Source organism: Oncorhynchus keta, chromosome 34 (assembly GCF_023373465.1).
Source record: "Oncorhynchus keta strain PuntledgeMale-10-30-2019 chromosome 34, Oket_V2, whole genome shotgun sequence".
NCBI lineage: Eukaryota > Metazoa > Chordata > Actinopteri > Salmoniformes > Salmonidae > Oncorhynchus > Oncorhynchus keta.
Genome location: NC_068454.1, coordinates 76,403,210 through 76,420,842, shown reverse-complemented (window position 1 = coordinate 76,420,842; position 17,633 = coordinate 76,403,210). Strand labels below are relative to the sequence as shown.

Sequence of the window (17,633 nt, the reverse complement as noted above, 5' to 3'; positions counted from 1 at the left end):
TGTGGTTGTAGGACCGCAATAGCCCACTAAGGGGCGCCAAACAGCATGCCTGCTGTATAAACTTACAGTAGATCAGTGTCCACTCAAAGCTGAAGCTGCTCCAAAGCACAGCTCCAGACTCACCGTGGCCTGACCTTAGCAATTAAGAGGAAAACGCAAAACTGACCTTAGATCAGATATGAGATAACTTGGTCATATACTAATGCATCCAGGCAAGCCTGTAAATCAGTCATTTCAGGCGATAATTCCAGTTGTACTGGAGATTCTAAAGGAAAATTAGCTACAACACTACCACAACAACAATGGGAATTACAAACTACTGACAATATATACATTTACAATAATATATTATGTACATTAATTAATTTATGTATTTATTTATCAAGACTATATTAGTGTGAGTCACCATCATTCCTTTCTGTACCATCTTTCATTTAAAGAGATTTGCCCTCAGTAATAAATAAATAATCTGTTGCAATAGATAGAGAGACAGAGGAAGAGAAGGGCAAGGAGAGGAGACAGGGGGAGAGAGTGTAACTTTGGGGCTGAGAGGGAAAGATGTAGAGGGAGAGGATGGTAAGGAGAGGAGATGGGAGGAGAGAGTGTAACTTTGGGGCTGAGAGGGAAAGATGTAGAGGGAGAGGATGGTAAGGAGAGGAAGCCAGGAGAGGGGTGAAGAGAGAGAGAAATAAAGAGAGAGGGAAGAGAGAGAGAAAGAGTACACTGAGGTTGAGGTGATAATATACAGTGTTCTGCTGGAGTCCTCCTCTGGTCAGGGGTTAAAGGTCAGGTGAAGGTCAAGTGAAAGGGATTGTGGGACGGCCTCAGAACTGCTGCCAGTTGGTGGAACCATCATCGTTGGCGAGAGGAGACATTGACCTGCATTATGGGGGAAAAGAGGAGAGCATTAATGGGGGGAACAGAATAATAAAAGAAGAGAGCAAAGGATGAAAGAGAAAAGATTTTCCCCTTACTTTTCTGGGGCAGAGAAGTCTCCCCACATGTCCGAGCCGCCTGCAGGGTTGGGGTTTGGCTGCACCACAGAGTTGGAGTTACTGCTGTCCAGGTCTAACAAACAGCCTGAGAACAGAGAGACAACGATAGAATTAGGAAACTAATGTAATAGGATCTCTATGGAGACAACACACATCAAACCCTTCAATACACACCCTCTACTGCTTTCTCTACATTCATACTCTAACGACAATAGCCTTTTTTCTTGGTTAGCTCATAAAACTAAAAGAAAAAACACGCAGGGCCCCATTCAATCCTTAACCTAATTACACAGTGGCATACACTTTATCCCTTCAGTCAAATGAATTCACAGCATGGTTTGGGGAACTGTAAAAATAGTCTTCAACAATGGTAGCAAAATGCCCTATACAGAAAAAGCAGTTACTAGGGTAACCGAACAAGATAAACAAACAGATGAATCAGAAGCAGCGATATAAAAACAGGGTTGCATTCAGGAGAACACAACGCTCTGAACGTTGCACATAGAATTGTCTTGTATGGAGCTGACATCTTCCCTAATCTACATGCCAGAGCAGATCTATACTGAACAAAAATATAAACGCAACATGCAGCAATTTCAATGATTTGAATGAGTTACAGATCATATACGGAAATCAGTCAATTGAAATAAATAAATGAGGCCCTAATCTAAATATTTCACAAGAGAGGCCAGGAGCGCAGCCATAGGTGGGCTTGGGGGGACATAGCCCCACCCACTTGGGAGCCAGGCCCAGCCAATCAGACAGACAGTATTTCTGACAGACAGAAATACTGCTCAATATCATCAGTTGTCCGGGTGGCTGGTCTAAGACAATCCCGCAGGTGAAGAAGCCAGATGTGGAGGTCCTGAGCTGGTGTGGTTACGCGTGGTCTGCGGTTGTGAGGCCGGTTGGACGTACTGCCAAATTCTCTAAAACAGCGTTGGAGGCAGCTTATGGTAGAGAAATTAACATTAAATTCTCTGGCGACAGCTCTCGTGGAAATTCCTGCAGTCAGCATGCCAATTTCACACTCCCTCGAAACTTTAGATATCTATGGCATTTTTTTATGACAAAACTGAACATTTCAGAGTGGCCTTTTATTGTCCCCAGCACAAGGTGCACCTGTGTAATGTTATGCTATTTAATCAGTTTCTTGATATGCCACACCTGTCAGGTGGTACGATTACAGTATCTTGGCAAAGGAGAAATGCACACTAACAGGGATGTAAACAAATTTAGAATTAAGCTATTTGTGCATATGAACATTTCTGAGCTATTTTATTTCAGCTCATGAAATATGGGACCAACACTTTACATGTTGCGTTACATTTTTTAGTTATTATATACACTATATATACAGTGCCTTGCGAAAGTATTTGGCCCCCTTGAACTTTGCGACCTTTTGCCACATTTCAGGCTTCAAACATAAAGATATAAAACTGTATTTTTTTGTGAAGAATCAACAACAAGTGGGACACAATCATGAAGTGGAACGACATTTATTGGATATTTCAAACTTTTTTAACATAAAACTATACAAAACAAAATACAGTTTTATATCTTTATGTTTGAAGCCTGAAATGTGGCAAAAGGTCGCAAAGTTCAAGGGGGCCGAATACTTTCGCAAGGCACTGTATACATACACAAAAGTATGTGAATATCTCTTCAAATTAGTGGATTCGGCTATGTCAGCCACACCTGTTGCTGACAGGTGTATAAAATTGAGCACACATCCATGCAATCTCCATAGACAAACATTGACAGTAAAATGGACTTACTGAAGAGCTCAGTGACTTTCAATGCGGCACTGTCATAAGATGCCACCTTTCCAACAAGTCAGTTTGTCAAACTTCCCTGCTAGAGCTGCCCCAGTCAACTGTAAGTGCTGTTATTGTGTATGGAAAGGTGGAAACGTCTAGGAGCAACAATGGCTCAGCCGCGACGTGGTAGGCCACAGAAGCTCACAGAATGTGACCGGCGAGTGCTCAAGAGCGTAGCAAGTAAAAATGGTCTGTCTTCTGTTGCAACACTCACTACCAACTTCCAAACTGCCTCTGGAAGCAACATCAGCACAGGAACGATTCGTTTGGAGCTTCATGAAATAGGTTTCCATGGCCGAGCAGCCGCACACAAGTCTAAGATCACCATGCACAATGCCAAGCGTTGGCTGGAGTGGTGTGAAGCTCGCCGCCATTGGACTCTGGAGCAGTGGAAATGCGTTCTCTAGAGTGATAAATACACTTCACCATCTGGCAGTCCGACGGACGAATTTGGGTCAGGAGAACGCTACCTGCCCCAATGCATAGTGCCAACTGTCAAGTTTGGTTTAGGAGGAATAAAGGTCTGGGGCTGTTTTTCATGTTTCGGGCTAGGCCCCTTTGTTCCAGTGAAGGGAATTCCTAAAATTACAGCATACAATGACATTCTAGACGATTCTGTGCTTTCAACTTTGTGGCAAAAGTTTGGGGAAGGTCCTTTCCTGTTTCAGCATGACAATGCCACAGTGCACAAAGCGAGGTCCAGACAGAAATGGTTTGTTGAGATCGGTGTGGAATAACTTGAGTGGCCTGCACAGGGCCCTGACCTCAACCCCATCGAAGACCTTTGGGATGAATAGGAACGCCAATTGCGAGCTAGGCCTAATTGCAGAACATCATTGCCTGACCTCACTAATGCTCTTGTGGCTGAATGGAAGCAAATCCTCACAGAAAGCCTTCCCAGAAGAGTGGAGGCTGTTATATCAGCAAAGGGGGGACCAACTCCATAATAATGCCCATGATTTTGGAATGAGATGTTCAGGGAGCAGGTGTCCACATAGATATGCACTCCATGGCCAAATGTATCTGAACAACCAGTAGCATTACACTTCGCTGATCGTGGCCCAAAATGCTCTTCACCTACCTGTGTTACTTCCCCCTGAGAGCATGTCACTTCCTGCTGAGTATGTGTTGTTTCCTCCTGAAAATGTGTCACTTCCCACAGAGAATAAGTCTCCCCCTGAGAATAAACCTTCGTTGTCATTGGAGGAGCTTGACATAGGGGGAGGGGCTATCTTGGTGCCTCCACCACCAGGGGGAGGAGGGAGGAGCCCAAAGCCACCAGCGCTCTGGGGGCGGGACTTGTCTCTCTTTCTGCCTTGCTGAGAGAGGAACAGAAATAGAAAGAAAGAGAGAGGTGCGACAGGTGAGAAGGAAGGAGAGGTATAGGTGTCTGCTTGACAAAGCTTATAAACAGAGCAGGGTTTGCAACGTGTGCGTGCATGTTCGCTTTTTAGTTGTTAAGCGCTAACCAGATGGTACCATGGAAGGAGTATTATGGGTATGAGTTGAGGAAGTTACCCCGATGTTGAGAGTGATGGTCTGTCCTTCTTTGAAACCCAGGTCCAGTTTAGGAGTGTTGTCTGGAGTCTGAGACTGCTTACTGATCTCAAGCTCCTGTTTCACCCACCTGAGAGAGACAGAGAGACAGAGGTAGTGAGCGAGCGAGCGAGCAGTAAACAGAGAGAAAGAATGAGAGGGAAAAAGGGACAGAGATATATATATGATCTGTAGATATTACATTTCAAGCGACTTTATTCTTTCGAAAAATGTTCTGTGCATAATGTTTACTCTTAATTTGTGATTATTTCACTTGCATTGGCAAGACAAAGGAGATGATTGTGGACTACAGGAAGAGGAGGACAGAGCATGCCAACATTCTCATCGACGGGGCTGCAGTGGAGCAGGTTGAGAGCTTCAAGTTCCTCGGTGTCCACATCACCAACAAACTAACATGGTCCAAGCACACCAAGACAGTCGTGAAGAGGGCACGACAAAACCTATTCCCCCTCAGGAGACTGAAAAGATTTGACATGGGTCTCCAGATCTTCAATGGGTTCTACAGCTGTACCATCGAGAGCATCCTGACTGGTTACATCACTGCCTGGTATGTTAACTGCTCGGCCTCCGACCACAAGGCACTACAGAGAGAGTGCATACGGCCCAGTACATCACTGTGGCCAAGCTTCCTGCCATCCAGGACCTCTATACCAGGCGGTGTCAGAGGAAGACTCCAGCCACCCTAGCCATAGACTGTTCTCCCTGCTACCGCACAGCAAGCGGTACCAGAGCGCCAAGTCTAGGTCCAAGAGGCTTCTAAACAGCTTCTACCCCCAAGCCATAAGACTCCTGAACATCTAGTCAAATGGCTACCCAGACTATTAGCAGTGCCCCTCTCACCCCCTCTTTACACCACTGCTACTCTGTTGTCATCTATCCATAGTCACTTTAATAACTCTACCTACATGTACAAACTACCTCAACTAACTGGTGCCCCCGCACATTGACTCTGTACTGGTACTGTTACGACTTCTAGCTCCTCTCCCTGCTCGGGCGGCGCTCGGCGTCGCCGGTCTACTAGCCACCACCGATCCCTTTTTCCTTTTGTGTTTGTTTTGTCTTCGGTTCTTTTTCACACCTGGTTTCATTTGCGTTCATTTCTGTGTGTATAATTGTAACCCGTTGCCTGCCTCAGTTTGTGCGGGATTAGTCGTTGATTGTGAGGTGCTCGGTTAAGTATGACCGTTATTTGTTTTCACGGGTTCTGAAGTATATGAGTGTCGGAACTTTGTTTGTTCCTCTGTGCGTTTGTACGGGTTTTTTATTGTCGAGGGCGTTGTCCTTTTGATTCTGCCATTCCTGTGTTGGTGGACTTTCTTATTCAACACGCTTCTCAGACATCCTTGCTCTCCTGCGCCTGACTCCTACACCTACCACCTAGACGCACGTTGTCACAGGTACCCCCCTGTATATAGTCTCGCTATTGTTGTTTTACTGCTGCTCTTTAATTACTTGTTACTTTTATTTCTTATTCTTATCCGTATTTTTTTTAAACTGCAATTTTGGTTAGGGGCTCATAAGTAAGCATTTCATTGTAAGGTCTACACCTATTGTATTCAGCGCATGTGACTAATAACATTTTATTTGATTTTGATTTGAATATAAACATATTTTCCATGTCAATAAAGCACCTTGGAATTGAATCGAGAGTTATAGAGTGAAACAGATGACAGGCCATTACTAATTCATGTCAGTTAGAAGTCAACATTGAAGCTCTGAGCTGCACTTGTTTGCTAATGTTATGAGTGTCATCTCTGTTGTGACAGCTGTAAGAGCAACACACTTAAAGTGATCCTGCAGCGCCACGTTGAAGTCAAACGAGTCTCCTCTGTCCCCGAACCCGATGCCTATGAACGCACTGCGACCTGAGAGACAGGGGCCAGAAAAGAACAACAATGTAAATTACAAATCAAATCACTTCCTACACACACTGATCCTAAAACAGAGACATAGCACAGTGAGAAACAACTGATTGTGTACTCCAAATGCTGTAGTAGAATACTGTTTCATACTACACACTCAAATGATCCAAAACAAACCTTGTTATTACTGTGGTATACTACTACTACTACTACTACTACTACTACACTGAAAAAAATATGAACGCAACATGCAACAATTTCAACGATTTTATTGAGTTACAGTTCATGTAAAGAAATCAGTAAATTCAATTAAATAAATTAAGCAATAATCTATGGATTTCACATGACTGGGCAGGGGCACAGCCATGGGTTAGGCCTGGGAGGGCATAGGCCCACCCACTTGGGAGCCAGGTCTAGCCAATCAGAATAAGATTTCCCCCCACAAAAGGGCTTTAATACAGACAGAAATACTTCTCAGTTTCATCCGCTGTCCAGGTGACAGGTGAAGAAGACAGATATGGACGTTCTGGGCTGGCGTGGTTGAATGTGGTCTGAGGTAGTGAGTCCGGTTGGACGTCCTGGGCTGGCGTGGTTGAATGTGGTCTGAGGTAGTGAGTCCGGTTGGACGTCCTGGGCTGGCGTGGTTGAATGTGGTCTGAGGTAGTGAGTCCGGTTGGACGTCCTGGGCTGGCGTGGTTGAATGTGGTCTGAGGTAGTGAGTCCGGTTGGACGTCCTGGGCTGGCGTGGTTGAATGCGGTCTGAGGTAGTGAGTCCGGTTGGACGTCCTGGGCTGGCGTGGTTGAATGCGGTCTGAGGTAGTGAGTCCGGTTGGAGGTCCTGGGCTGGCGTGGTTGAATGTGGTCTGAGGTAGTGAGTCCGGTTGGACGTCCTGGGCTGGCGTGGTTGAATGTGGTCTGAGGTAGTGAGTCCGGTTGGACGTCCTGGGCTGGCGTGGTTGAATGTGGTCTGAGGTAGTGAGTCCGGTTGGACGTCCTGGGCTGGCGTGGTTGAATGTGGTCTGAGGTAGTGAGTCCGGTTGGACGTCCTGGGCTGGCGTGGTTGAATGCGGTCTGAGGTAGTGAGTCCGGTTGGACGTCCTGGGCTGGCGTGGTTGAATGCGGTCTGAGGTAGTGAGTCCGGTTGGAGGTCCTGGGCTGGCGTGGTTGAATGTGGTCTGAGGTAGTGAGTCCGGTTGGACGTCCTGGGCTGGCGTGGTTGAATGTGGTCTGAGGTATTGAGTCCGGTTGGACGTCCTGGGCTGGTGTGGTTGAATGTGGTCTGAGGTAGTGAGTCCGGTTGGACGTCCTGGGCTGGCGTGGTTGAATGTGGTCTGAGGTAGTGAGTCCGGTTGGACGTCCTGGGCTGGCGTGGTTGAATGTGGTCTGAGGTAGTGAGTCCGGTTGGACGTCCTGGGCTGGCGTGGTTGAATGTGGTCTGAGGTAGTGAGTCCGGTTGGACGTCCTGGGCTGGCGTGGTTGAATGTGGTCTGAGGTAGTGAGTCCGGTTGGACATCCTGGGCTGGCGTGGTTGAATGTGGTCTGAGGTAGTGAGTCCGGTTGGACGTCCTGGGCTGGCGTGGTTGAATGGTTGAATGTGGTCTGAGGTAGTGAGTCCGGTTGGGCGTCCTGGGCTGGCGTGGTTGAATGTGGTCTGAGGTAGTGAGTCCGGTTGGACGTCCTGGGCTGGCGTGGTTGAATGTGGTCTGAGGTAGTGAGTCCGGTTGGACGTCCTGGGCTGGCGTGGTTGAATGTGGTCTGAGGTAGTGAGTCCGGTTGGACGTCCTGGGCTGGCGTGTTTGAATGTGGTCTGAGGTAGTGAGTCCGGTGGAATGTACTGCCAAATTCTCTAAAACGATGTTGAAGGTGGCTTATGGTAGAGAAATAAACATGAAATTCTCAGGCAACAGCTCTGGTAGACATTCCTGCAGTCAGCATGCCAGTTGCACAGTCCCTCAAAACTTGAGACATCTGTGGCATTGTGTTGTGTGACAAAACGGAACATTTTAGAGTGGCCATTTTTTGTCACCCGCACAAGATGCACCTGTGTAATGACGATGCTGTTAAATCAGCTTCTTGATATGCCACACCTATAAGGTAGATGGATTATCTTGGGAAAGGAGAAATGCTCACTACAAGGAATGTAAACAAATATGTGCAAATTTATTTTGTGAAATAAGATTTTGGGGCGTATGGAACATCTCTGGGATCTTTTATTTCAGCTCATGAAACATGGGATCAACACTTTACATGTTGCGTTTATATTTTTGTTCAGTATAATAAATACAAATAGAAAATGTGAGAAAGTAGTGTGTGATACTTCTTTCTAATTTGGCCAGATGGTGACTAGTGATGACAACCAACAACCCACCACTCTCATCCTGGATCCGAAGCACAAAGTACCGACTGGAGTCACTGACGGTTTCTATGGCGATGCCAGGGTACTCGTCCACTGGTGCCTGTGCAAACAGCTCCCCTGCAGAGACGGAGGGAAATTAGAACTCAGGCATTATAACTAACGGTTCGAGTCAAGAGTCAGAGGGCAAGGTGGAGAAGTTAACATAGTCCTTTCAGATCAACAAGAAGTGCCCAGGGGACGATTTGGAATTGGGCACGATGATCTTCTGACTAGAAGTGCCTTGAGGTGGGCTAGGGGCTAGGGTAGGAGTCCCCAATTACATTCAGCAGTGGGACAATTTTTCCTTGAGCGGATGCTCGGAACATAGTTATAAATAATTTGCACACTGCAAATTGACCGCAAGAAACAGATATAGTATTTGACAAAAACAGAATCATTTCAAACCTTGATTACATTGGGATACGATCACATATGCCTCTCTATTTATGTGTGAGAATACTTGGGAACAGATTTCCTACATTAAAATTACTTTGATCTCTTCCTGGTGATTTTACAGTCTTTTATGTCCATGAACAAAAATTATTGTTTGTAAAGATTTGGCCTCTCACCAGAGATCTTGTCCTCCAGTTTGATGAAAGCCACTTTTCCCCGAGCCGTCACTCTCATGCGGCCTGTCCAATCAGGGGCGTCCAGCTTCCAATCCGCAGCCCTGAGGGCGACACAGACAGCCAATCAGAGATGAGACTGACTGTATAGGTGTGTGTGTGAGAAAGAGGGAGACCATGTTGATAGCCAACCACCACACTTTGCTACTGAAATGAGAGTGTCTGAGCTGGTGACTGAGCTGGTGACTGAGCTGGTGACTGGGCTGGCAGTTCACCAGACCTGGGGTGGAATACCCCCTTATTATTATTACTCACTACATCACACAACAGACTCAGCTTTGTGCGTGGTCATGGCACGTTACTGGTGGTCAGCCAATCAGCTCCCAGGAGACAGATACAGTATGGAGCGCTGTCCAGTCAGCATGGAGACTGGATCACGTTAAAACACCAGCCAATGAACAAATGGGTAAACACAATATAGTCACATTGCCAAACATACACTGTAACCTAACAGGACTGAAGTCACTGTCAACAAGATATCCTTTAACGAACCCTGGTCAGAAAGTAATAGGATAAGGCGACAACAGAAAAAATGCCCAGATAATCCTCAAAGGGAGTAAAAATCTCACCTAATCCTCTGGACCTTTAAATACCGTAGTATCTGTTATAGCCTTTCATTCAACATTCGCCCCAAATAAGAGTGCAGTCAACGCGCATTTTATAAAACGGGGACACGACACAGTCACGTTTTCGCACTGAAAACAGGATTCCGTGTCATTCATTGTCTGATACCGAAAGGTGGACATCAATAATGACAGGTGTATTCTCCCGATCCATCCCACCACGCACAACTTTGACATCTGGTGGTAAACTATTCCTCCCCAACCAGTTTGCCTAGTAAACCACCTTAGAAAAAGCTATTGAGTACTGCAAAGGCAACAGAGACGAGCATTATAGCCTTTATATGGGCTATGCATTGCCTTGATGTGGGGACAAGAGCTTTGCCTACGGGGAGGTTGATATATCGCCGCATCAACAATGGATGCTGGAGTCAGACCAGGGCAAGGTCACCGGTTGATGGTGACGGAACCGTGTCTCTTACCTGACTCCCCGGTTCGATGCCCGCGGCGGGATTCGGTAAACGTTGACGTCAGGTTTCACACACAGGATCGACTCGTATTCGCCCTCGGTCGCCATCTTGACTTTAATTCAATCGGTGTGTGGTGATCGTGCACGTTAACGGGTGCGAGACCGTAATACACTGTGTATTTGCGCACATGAAGCGTTCACATCCATTTCTAATGTAATTTATCCAGATTAATCAACCATTGTCAGTGATAGTTTAGAGATCATTGTAATCAATTAGCCTACGTTTTATTTGGTTGTTTATCGTTGGCTATGTGAGAGATAAAGAGCTGGTCAAATTTAAATAGAGGATAGGATAATGTCAACACAAAACGACTCAATCACAGTTGGAGGGAATGATTTAATGGATGTGTTACAAGACAGTGCTAATGTTACAAAGGGTAAAAATGTAAATCCCATGGATTAAATAACAGTATATAAACACATTATTGAGTTGTACAGATGACCTGTTTCAGTTATTATTATTTACTTTACCGTGATAGATTAAAGTGACATTTACAGTATAACACTGACACCAGTGGGAGGAGCAGAAATAATATTGCTCCATATCAGCGAATATGACAGGGATAGAGGTGAATCACAGTCCAAGTAGCTCGAAAGCATCTCCCCAATATTCTGCCTCACCAGGCTGAAAGACAAATCAGTAAATATTATTAGCCTACTAACTCAAGGGTACAGTACATGTGTGTGTGTGTGTGTGTGTGTGTGTGTCCTACCTGGAGGATGTCATTAAGTTTCCTGGCCAGTTGAACAGAGTTCTGATGCAGTCCGTCCCAGGCCTTAAACACACGCTGTCTGCAAGCTACAAAGGTCTGCCAACATTAGACAACAGTAGAAATAGTCTACAGGGAAGAGACAGAATTATAATGAGAGATGTACTCACACACACCCTCTCTACCTTCATAGTTCATGACAGTGATCCCCGGCTCTCTGCAGCATGCGGAGACACTGCTGTCCTCCTGGAGACGTAGATCCTGAGGCGGAGGTTGGGGGTCTGGCTGAGGAACTGGGCCAGCCTGTAGGAGCAGTCTGAGCAGGTGGACCAGGAACAGAACCAGGTGACTGAGTAACACAGTCCCACACTGTCTGGAGCTCCATAACCCCACAGGCAGGGACACAGGGCGCCTGCTTCCATGAGGCGCAGGAACAGAACCAGGTGACTGAGTAACACAGTCCCACACTGTCTGGAACTCCATAACCCCACAGGCAGGGACACAGGGCACCTGCTTCCATGAGGCGCAGGAACAGAACCAGGTGACTGAGTAACACAGTCCCACACTGTCTGGAGCTCCATAACCCCACAGGGTGCCTGCTTCCAGGAGGCGCAGGAACAGCAGCTGGGGGGTGACCTTCTTGATCCAAATCAGTCAGGTTTCAAGACTAGTCATTCAACTGAGACTGCTCTTCTCTGTATCACGGAGGCGCTCCGCACTGCTAAAGCTAACTCTCTCTCCTCTGCTCTCATCCTTCTAGACCTATCGGCTGCCTTCGATACTGTGAACCATCAGATCCTCCTCTCCACCCTCTCCGAGTTGGGCATCTCCGGCGCGGCCCACGCTTGGATTGCGTCCTACCTGACAGGTCGCTCCTACCAGGTGGCATGGCGAGAATCTGTCTCCTCACCACGCGCTCTCACCACTGGTGTCCCCAGGGCTCTGTTCTAGGCCCTCTCCTATTCTCGCTATACACCAAGTCACTTGGCTCTGTCATAACCTCACATGGTCTCTCTTATCATTGCTATGCAGACGACACACAATTAATCTTCTCCTTTCCCCCTTCTGATGACCAGGTGGCGAATCGCATCTCTGCATGTCTGGCAGACATATCAGTGTGGATGACGGATCACCACCTCAAGCTGAACCTCGGCAAGACGGAGCTGCTCTTCCTCCCGGGGAAGGACTGCCCGTTCCATGATCTCGCCATCACGGTTGACAACTCCATTGTGTCCTCCTCCCAGAGCGCTAAGAACCTTGGCGTGATCCTGGACAACACCCTGTCGTTCTCAACTAACATCAAGGCGGTGGCCCGTTCCTGTAGGTTCATGCTCTACAACATCCGCAGAGTACGACCCTGCCTCACACAGGAAGCGGTGCAGGTCCTAATCCAGGCACTTGTCATCTCCCGTCTGGATTACTGCAACTCGCTGTTGGCTGGGCTCCCTGCCTGTGCCATTAAACCCCTACAACTCATCCAGAACGCCGCAGCCCGTCTGGTGTTCAACCTTCCCAAGTTCTCTCACGTCACCCCGCTCCTCCGCTCTCTCCACTGGCTTCCAGTTGAAGCTCGCATCCGCTACAAGACCATGGTGCTTGCCTACGGAGCTGTGAGGGAACGGCACCTCAGTACCTCCAGGCTCTGATCAGGCCCTACACCCAAACAAGGGCACTGCGTTCATCCACCTCTGGCCTGCTCGCCTCCCTACCACTAAGGAAGTACAGTTCCCGCTCAGCCCAGTCAAAACTGTTCGCTGCTCTGGCCCCCAATGGTGGAACAAACTCCCTCACGACGCCAGGACAGCGGAGTCAATCACCACCTTCCGGAGACACCTGAAACCCCACCTCTTTAAGGAATACCTAGGATAGGATAAGTAATCCTTCTCACCCCCCTTTAAGATTTAGATGCACTATTGTAAAGTGACTGTTCTACTGGATGTCATAAGGTGAATGCACCAATTTGTAAGTCGCTCTGGATAAGAGCGTCTGCTAAATGACTTAAATGTAAATGTAAATGTAAGGAAAGAGCATGATGGAGGTGTGTGAGAAAAGGAGAGGGGTGAGGAATGAGTGAGAGATAGTGATGGAAATAGGGGAGGAAGTGAGAGGGATGAGGGAGAGTGAGTGATGGAGGTAGGTGAGGAATGAGGGAGAGATAGTGATGGAAATAGGGGAGGAAGTGAGAGGGAGGAGGGAGAGTGAGTGATGGAGGTAGGTGAGGAATGAGGGAGAGATAGTGATGGAGGTAGGTGAGGAATGAGGGAGAGATAGTGATGGAAATAGCGGAGGAAGTGAGAGGGATGAGGGAGAGTGAGTGATGGAGGTAGGTGAGGAATGAGGGAGTGATGAGGATAGGTGAGGAAGGTAGACAGGTGAGGAATGAGGGAGAGAGTGGTGGATGTAGTTGAGGAAGAGAGAGAGAGAGAGAGAGAGAGGGGGGTGACTGAGGGAGGAAGATGTAGATAGAGAGAAAGGAGAGGTAATGCATGGATAGAGAGTGGAGAGTAGAATGAGGGGAAGGAGAGTGATGAAGACAGGGGAAGGAAATAAAGAAAATAGGAGAAATAGGAAATATATAACGACGGATGACAGATGATAAAATTTGTTCCATGTTTCCTCCTCTCCTCTCCCCTCCCCTCCCCTCCCTCTTCTCCTCTCCTCTCCTCTCCTCTCCTCTCCTCTCCTCTCCTCTCCTTTCCCTACTCTCTCCCCTCCCCTCCCCTCTCCTCTCCTCTCCTCTCCTCTCCTCTCCTCTCCCTCTCCTCTCCTACTCCTCTCCCCCTCCCTCTTCTCCCTCCTCCTCTCCTCTCCTCTCCTCTCCTCTCCTCTCCTCTCCTCTCCTCTCCTCTCCTCTCCTCTCCTCTCCTCTCCTCTCCTCTCCTCTCCCTCTCCTCTCCTCTCCTCTCCTTTCCCTACTCTCTCCCCTCTCTCTTCTTCCTCTCCTCCTCTCTCCTCTCCTCTCCTCTCCTCTCCTCTCCTCTCCTCTCCTTTCCCTACTCTCTCCCCTCCCTCTTCTCCCTCCTCCTCTCCTCTCCTCTCCTCTCCCTCTCCTCTCCTCTCCTTTCCCTACTCTCTCCCCTCTCTCTTCTTCCTCTCCTCTCCTCTCCTCTCCCTCTCCTCTCCTCCTCTCCCTCTCCTCTCCTTTCCTTTCCCTCTCTCTCCCTCTCTCTTCTTCCTCTCCTCTCCTCTCCTCTCCTCTCCTCTCCTCTCCTCTCCTCTCCTCTCCTCTCCTCTCCTCTCTCCTTTCCCTACTCTCTCCCCTCCCTCTTCTCCCTCCTCCTCTCCTCTCCTCTCCTCTCCTCTCCTCTCCTCTCCTCTCCTCTCCTCTCCTCTCCTCTCCTCTCCTCTCCTTTCCCTACTCTCTCCCCTCTCTCTTCTTCCTCTCCTCTCCTCTCCTCTCCTCTCCTCTCCTCTCCTCTCCTCTCCTCTCCTCTCCTCTCCTCTCCTCTCCCTCTCCTCTCCCTCTCCTCTCCCTCTCCTCTCTTCAACATGACAGCCGGACCGGTTGCGCAGGTGTCCAAAGTCGAAGGAGAGTGAGTTTGGTCCCACCCGCCTCTTGACCACGATGCACAGGTAGGTTTCGTGTCGGCCCTTGGCCCAGCGCATGTTCTTATAGTGGTAGATAAACTTCTTCTGGGCCAACAGAACACTGAGACACAGAAAGTAGGTTTTCACTGAAATAAGTAGTAGAGATGAATGCCACATCTATTTTTATACACAAACTGAGGCAGGCCTATGGTGAAAAGGTGAATGGTTATAGCCACTACTATTGCTTTTCCCTCCTCTGCCCCTGTAGTGTCTTTTCTGGTATGGAAAAGCCATATATTCTGGTTATGAGGACTGCACTAACTACTCAACACTTTCCTCTTCTTCTTTCACAAAACCACAGGTTTGGTTAACCGTCTGTCAATGAACTGGTGTCTAACAAACTGGCCCTGGTTCTCTCAGTCTCAGTTTGAATCAGAGAGCTTTCAGTGAAACTAGCGAAAGCTATTCAATACATTGTTGTCATCATCACTGAAACTTCTGATTGTGCTGCATAAGAGAAAGATGACAGGAGTGGTTTCATAAAGCATCATCAATAATAAATAGGACACCAATCACCAATTGGCAGGGATTAGTTTTAAAAATGTACCATGCATCAGTTGATCCCGTCATGTGATATTATATCATATACCTTTTCTCAACTCATTAAACAATGAATACAACAAAAACAGATGTTCATTTTACTCACCTGTCAAATTTGTTGATCATTTCAGAAGCCTAATTTGTCTCACACAGTCAATCAGGCGAGAGCGAGTGGTGTGATGAGTGTGGGGGGAGGAGGGAAGGGAAGGAGGGGACAGGGTAGATACAGTGCCTTGCGAAAGTATTCGGCCCCCTTGAACTTTGCGACCTTTTGCCACATTTCAGGCTTCAAACAAAGATATAAAACTGTATTTTTTTTGTGAAGAATCAACAACAAGTGGGACACAATCATGAAGTGGAACGACATTTATTGGATATTTCAAACTTTTTTAACAAATCAAAAACTGAAAAATTGGGCGTGCAAAATGATTCAGCCCCCTTAAGTTAATACTTTGTAGCGCCACCTTTTGCTGCGATTACAGCTGTAAGTCGCTTGGGGTATGTCTCTATCAGTTTTGCACATTGAGAGACTGAATTTTTTCCCCATTCCTCCTTGCAAAACAGCTCGAGCTCAGTGAGGTTGGATGGAGAGCATTTGTGAACAGCAGTTTTCAGTTCTTTCCACAGATTCTCGATTGGATTCAGGTCTGGACTTTGACTTGACCATTCTAACACCTGGATATGTTTATTTTTGAACCATTCCATTGTAGATTTTGCTTTATGTTTTGGATCATTGTCTTGTTGGAAAACAAATCTCCGTCCCAGTCTCAGGTCTTTTGCAGACTCCATCAGGTTTTCTTCCAGAATGGTCCTGTATTTGGCTCCATCCATCTCCCCATCAATTTTAACCATCTTCCCTGTCCCTGCTGAAGAAAAGCAGGCCCATACCATGATGCTGCCACCACCATGTTTGACAGTGGGGATGGGGGGGTTCAGGGTGATGAGCTGTGTTGCTTTTACGCCAAACATAACGTTTTGCATTGTTACCAAAAAGTTCAATTTTGGTTTAATCTGACCAGAGCACCTTCTTCCACATGTTTGGTGTGTCTCCCAGGTGGCTTGTGGCAAACTTTAAACAACACTTTTTATGGATATCTTTAAGAAATGGCTTTCTTCTTGCCACTCTTCCATAAAGGCCAGATTTGTGCAATATACGACTGATTGTTGTCCTATGGACAGAGTCTCCCACCTCAGCTGTAGATCTCTGCAGTTCATCCAGAGTGATCATGGCTGCATCTCTGATCAGTCTTCTCCTTGTATGAGCTGAAAGTTTAGAAGGACGGCCAGGTCTTGGTAGATTTGCAGTGGTCTGATACTCCTTCCATTTCAATATTATCGCTTGCACAGTGCTCCTTGGGATGTTTAAAGCTTGGGAAATCTTTTGTATCCAAATCCGGCTTTAAACTTCTTCACAACAGTATCTCGGACCTGCCTGGTGTGTTCCTTGTTCTTCATGATGCTCTCTGCGCTTTTAACAGACCTCTGAGACTATCACAGTGCAGGTGCATTTATACGGAGACTTGATTACACACAGGTGGATTGTATTTATCATCATTAGCCATTTAGGTCAACATTGGATCATTCAGAGATCCTCACTGAACTTCTGGAGAGAGTTTGCTGCACTGAAAGTAAAGGGGCTGAATAATTTTGCACGCCCAATTTTTCAGTTTTTGATTTGTTAAAAAAGTTTGAAATATCCAATAAATGTCGTTCCACTTCATGATTGTGTCCCACTTGTTGTTGATTCTTCAGAAAAAAACACAGTTTTATATATTTTGTGTTTGAAGCCTGAAATGTGGCAAAAGGTCGCAAAGTTCAAGGGGGCCGAATACTTTCGCAAGGCACTGTATCTCTTTCTCATAGAATTTATCAGGCTGTTAATTGTAGCCTGTGGAATGTTGTCCCACTCCTCTTCAATGACTGTGTGAAGTTGCTGGATCTGGAACACGCTGTCGTACACGTTGATCCAGAGCATCCCAAACATGCTCAATGGGTGACATGAATATGGAGGCCATGGAAGAACTGGGACATTTTCAGCTTCCAGGAATTGTATACAGATCCTTGTGACATGGGGTCATGCATTATCATGCTGAAACCTGAGGTGATGGTGGTGGATGAGTGGCATGACAATGGGCCTCAGGATCTCAACCCAGTATCTCTGTGCATTCAAATTGTCATCGATAAAATGCAATTGTGTTTGTTGTCCGTAGGTTATGCCTGTCCATACTATAACCCCACCGCCACCATGGGGCACTCTGTTCACAACGTTGACATCAGCCAACCGCTCACCCACACAACGCCATACACGCTGCCTGCCATCTGCCCGGTACAGTTGAAACCGGCACTCATCCGTGAAGAGCACACTTCTCCAGCGTACCAGGGGCCATCGAAGGTGAGCATTTGCCCACTGAAGCCAGTTACGACACCGAACTGTAGTCAGGTCAAGACCTT

At 47.1% G+C, this 17,633-nt stretch overlaps 2 protein-coding genes and 1 long non-coding RNA gene across 9 annotated transcripts; 1 reads left to right on the top strand and 2 right to left on the bottom strand.

Moving 5' to 3' along the window:
- Positions 1–135: 135 nt before the first annotated feature.
- On the bottom strand, positions 136–10,461 carry LOC118378353 (adaptin ear-binding coat-associated protein 1-like). Its single transcript, XM_035765329.2, has 8 exons — positions 10,298–10,461; positions 9,199–9,299; positions 8,603–8,707; positions 6,156–6,237; positions 4,334–4,442; positions 3,897–4,134; positions 975–1,080; positions 136–879 (listed from the first exon to the last, which is right to left on the bottom strand). Exons 1-8 carry the CDS (start codon positions 10,390–10,392, stop codon positions 825–827), a joined length of 891 nt encoding a protein of 296 aa, XP_035621222.1. The 5' UTR covers positions 10,393–10,461; the 3' UTR covers positions 136–824.
- LOC127915252 (uncharacterized) lies at positions 6,245–8,069 on the top strand. 7 transcript variants are annotated; one of them, XR_008090765.1, is made up of 5 exons: positions 6,245–6,965; positions 7,070–7,277; positions 7,382–7,466; positions 7,519–7,726; positions 7,891–8,057. It is a non-coding gene; the product is annotated as an uncharacterized LOC127915252 (long non-coding RNA). The 7 variants fall into 7 exon arrangements; XR_008090766.1 differs by having other exon boundaries at positions 7,070–7,466; positions 7,943–8,069; XR_008090769.1 differs by having other exon boundaries at positions 7,070–7,466; positions 7,571–7,726.
- A 457-nt stretch (positions 10,462–10,918) lies between the features above and the next one.
- LOC118378355 (single-stranded DNA cytosine deaminase) lies at positions 10,919–15,308 on the bottom strand. Its single transcript, XM_052492671.1, is given in 8 exon segments — positions 10,919–10,969; positions 11,058–11,171; positions 11,173–11,183; positions 11,240–11,262; positions 11,264–11,299; positions 11,301–11,495; positions 14,539–14,703; positions 15,289–15,308. Coding segments are annotated over 8 exon segments (615 nt in total).
- Between the last annotated feature and the right edge of the window lie 2,325 nt (positions 15,309–17,633).

Bases quoted from the DNA above. Each gene is read 5' to 3' on its own strand.
- LOC118378353 (XM_035765329.2), bottom strand. From the start codon at position 10,392: ATGGCGACCGAGGGCGAATACGAGTCGATCCTGTGTGTGAAACCTGAC. The intron at 8,708-9,198 runs GTGAGAGGCCAA...CCGTCTCTGCAG, and splicing joins ACTGGAGGACAAGATCTCTG to GGGAGCTGTTTGCACAGGCA. The intron at 4,135-4,333 runs GTAACTTCCTCA...TTCCTCTCTCAG, and splicing joins CCATCACTCTCAACATCGGG to CAAGGCAGAAAGAGAGACAA.